The sequence below is a fragment of the Cryptomeria japonica genome, chromosome 2, assembly GCF_030272615.1.
Source record: "Cryptomeria japonica chromosome 2, Sugi_1.0, whole genome shotgun sequence".
Lineage (NCBI taxonomy): Eukaryota > Viridiplantae > Streptophyta > Pinopsida > Cupressales > Cupressaceae > Cryptomeria > Cryptomeria japonica.
Window position 1 is genome coordinate 312,732,120 of NC_081406.1, and position 2,962 is coordinate 312,735,081.

A 2,962-nucleotide genomic window follows, 5' to 3' on the forward strand; every position below is an offset into this window, starting at 1 on the left:
GAAGCATAGATAATAAATGTACCATGAAATAAAAGATTGAAAAAACACAAAACACAACAAGGAAACAACCTAACACCACAATAATAGAACAACATAAAAGAAATAGATTAGTGGTCTTCCAACTTATGAAAACCACCACAAACATTTGTCATTTGGTGAGCTATCAATTTAAAGTAGAGTGAGAAAAGAGAATATGCCTATGTTGCAATATAGGAGTGATAGACATAATGACATTTTGTCATGAAGTGTTTTATAAGATCAATTATGAGAACATTTTAACTATGAATAATTTAAACATTTTGTTTGACAACAAATCTATTGATAAAAAATTAACCCATTTTTCGGTGCCCTATTTTGAAAGCATAGATTACTTCGACCTCAGGATTATTATTTTCATCCATTTCCTCGAAAAAAAAAAGTACATGTATTCTGGGCAGTTTTGAAGTTTTTTGGTTTCACTTGCATGGTTATTATGCGACATGACAATTTGTGACGTTGACCTAAATTATCGCTTTCTGTTTCTTCGGGAAAGAGCCATACCCGTTACTTCACCTCCAATTGAATGACAACTTCAAGGGTAACGAAGAAGCCATCCAAACGCCTTCAGAGCTAGGGTTTCCTGGGAATTTCCTTCCGCATCAAAATCCACAGCAGCAAGAAGAGAATCCTCAAGTCCTAACGATTTCATCTCTGCAAATTTAAGTGGAATTGATCTATATTTTCTGCCAAAATACTCGAAAATGAATTTTTTCAAGACGGCGTTTTTCGAAGCGGAGGATGCTTCACCGGTGCAAACTACAGAAAATGCGGACGAGGAAGCTTCGCCGCTGAAAAATGAAGAGAATGCGGACCAGGATGCGACGGATGGCTGGGAAAATGATGAGGATTCGGCTGCAGAGGAGACTAGTGGGGGAATTTGGAACTTTGGAGGGCTGGTGAAGGTCCTCACTTCAAAATCAGAGGAAGTAATCGAAGCCTATCGGCGTGATCTGGACGAGTTTCGCACGGGGCTGAAGAAGGAGACGGAGGCGATCCGCGAGGTTGCAAGCCGCGCGGTGAAAGATCTTCCCAATTCTCTGGAAGCCGGTGCTTCAGTGGCGCAAGAGTCGCTGGAGAGCGTTGGACAGGTCATTGACGAGTTCGGCAGCACTGTCTGGCGCGGAACCACCGACATCTTGGCAGAAGGTAAGGATTTAATCTCAAAGCTTGATGAGGATAAGGAAAATTCCAGTAATGATCAGGTCGAGTCGTCTTCTTCCTCTTCTGTTTATAGTAATGTCGGTGTCCAGAAGTACAGTAGGTTTGAGGCTCAGATTAGAGCCATGCAGCTTGATAGCAATACTTATTGCCGAGAGCCTGAGGATGCCGAGGATTTCGAGGCTTGGAAAGCGGGGTTTAGACTGGAGGAGAAGGCGGAGGAGGTGGAAGTTTTGTGCAGGGAGAATGTGTTCATGGAGGAGGTCAAGTTCAGGCTTGTGCCAAAGATTGTGGATTACGAGACCTTCTGGACGCGGTACTTTTATCGGCTGCATAAGTTGAAACAGGCGGAAGAAGCCAGGGCTGATCTTGTGAAGAGGGCTATTATTTCACCGGATGATGAAGATCTGAGCTGGGAAGTAGATGATGATGATGATGAGATTGAGTTGAAAGAGGATATTGGGATGAACAATCTAAAAATTGGCAAGGATTTGGGAGCCAAGCCAGAGATTAACGAGGAAGCTGGAGAGAATTCCGTTCAGCTATCCCAATCCGATCAAAATTTGGTTGCAAAACAAGAAATTGCAGAAGAGACGGGAAAGAAGCCAGATATTGCAGGACAGATGGAAAAGAAGCCAGAAATTGCCCAAAAAGCTGAGCCAGCACTCGAACATGTTGAAGAAATGACCGAAGAAGCAGAGTCTAGTGAAATTGTGGTAGAAAAACCAAGGGATGATGAAATTTTGGGCCAGAAATTAAATACCAAGGAAGGAAATGGTGAGAGTCCAAAGGTCGATGATGAAAGTGGTGATCCGACCTTTTTGGAAGTAAAAACATACCCTGCAGAATCTAGCAAAAGTAGTGAGTTTTCTGTTGTTTCTAGCAAACCCTCATCTTCTCACGATGAGGAGGACCTTGGCTGGGATGAGATTGAAGATCTCAGCTGCGTTGATGAAAAGAAATTGGCTGCGGGAGGAAGCCCCCACAGGGCAGATATCCGCAAAAGAATCAACGCTATTGAGGATGACGAGGATTTAAGCTGGGATGTTGATGATGACGACATCAAGCCTTGATCAATTCATAGAATAATGGTTACAAGTTTAACTTTGTTGTCACAAGGTTTCTATTGAGGTCCTATCCTTATGGTTAATTGGCTTATCTCCCAATTGATTGTTTTTTATCCAGTTTGCAATATTGCTTCAAAGTATTTGTAAATACTAAATGTACATTGTCTTCTATTTAAGTGGGATTACTTGGATATTAGGAGTTGCAGAATTGTTGCATAAATTCCTAAATCTAGTTTTAGTTGATTCTTTCAGATCGTTGGGACATGCATTAGAGAGGTGTGACAAGGAAATGCAAACCCTGACTTTGATGTATTCTCAACAGCTTTTACAAATTGTTATTCGTAAAAGGTCATATGTAAACACAGATCATATTTTATGTATGTTCCCTGAAAAGACTCAATCTGAACTTCAAATTATCTTCCTTTTAGCATTCACATTGCACATTGAAATGAATGCTACTGGATCTGTTTACCCTTCTTATGGTCTTATATGATAATTTTTTTTCGAAATAAAAATCTATAATAAATGGTGGATTATATCTCCTTCAGTTACGAGAAGAAAGTAATCTAGAGAATGCATAGGTATATTTTCAATTCGAATTAGACTAAAAAGGAGTACAATGCACATCTCGATGTCACGACGAGTGATCATCAATATAGAAAATTACATTTCCGTAATATATCTTACAACTTTCTTCT

General features: G+C 40.3%; 1 protein-coding gene across 1 annotated transcript; it reads left to right on the forward strand.

Moving 5' to 3' along the window:
• Positions 1–456: 456 nt before the first annotated feature.
• LOC131075343 (uncharacterized) lies at positions 457–2,685 on the forward strand. The gene has a single exon (XM_058012158.2). It carries the CDS (start codon positions 741–743, stop codon positions 2,268–2,270), a length of 1,530 nt encoding a protein of 509 aa, XP_057868141.2. The 5' UTR covers positions 457–740; the 3' UTR covers positions 2,271–2,685.
• The last annotated feature ends 277 nt before the right edge of the window (positions 2,686–2,962 follow it).

Bases quoted from the DNA above. Each gene is read 5' to 3' on its own strand.
- LOC131075343 (XM_058012158.2), top strand. From the start codon at position 741: ATGAATTTTTTCAAGACGGCGTTTTTCGAAGCGGAGGATGCTTCACCG.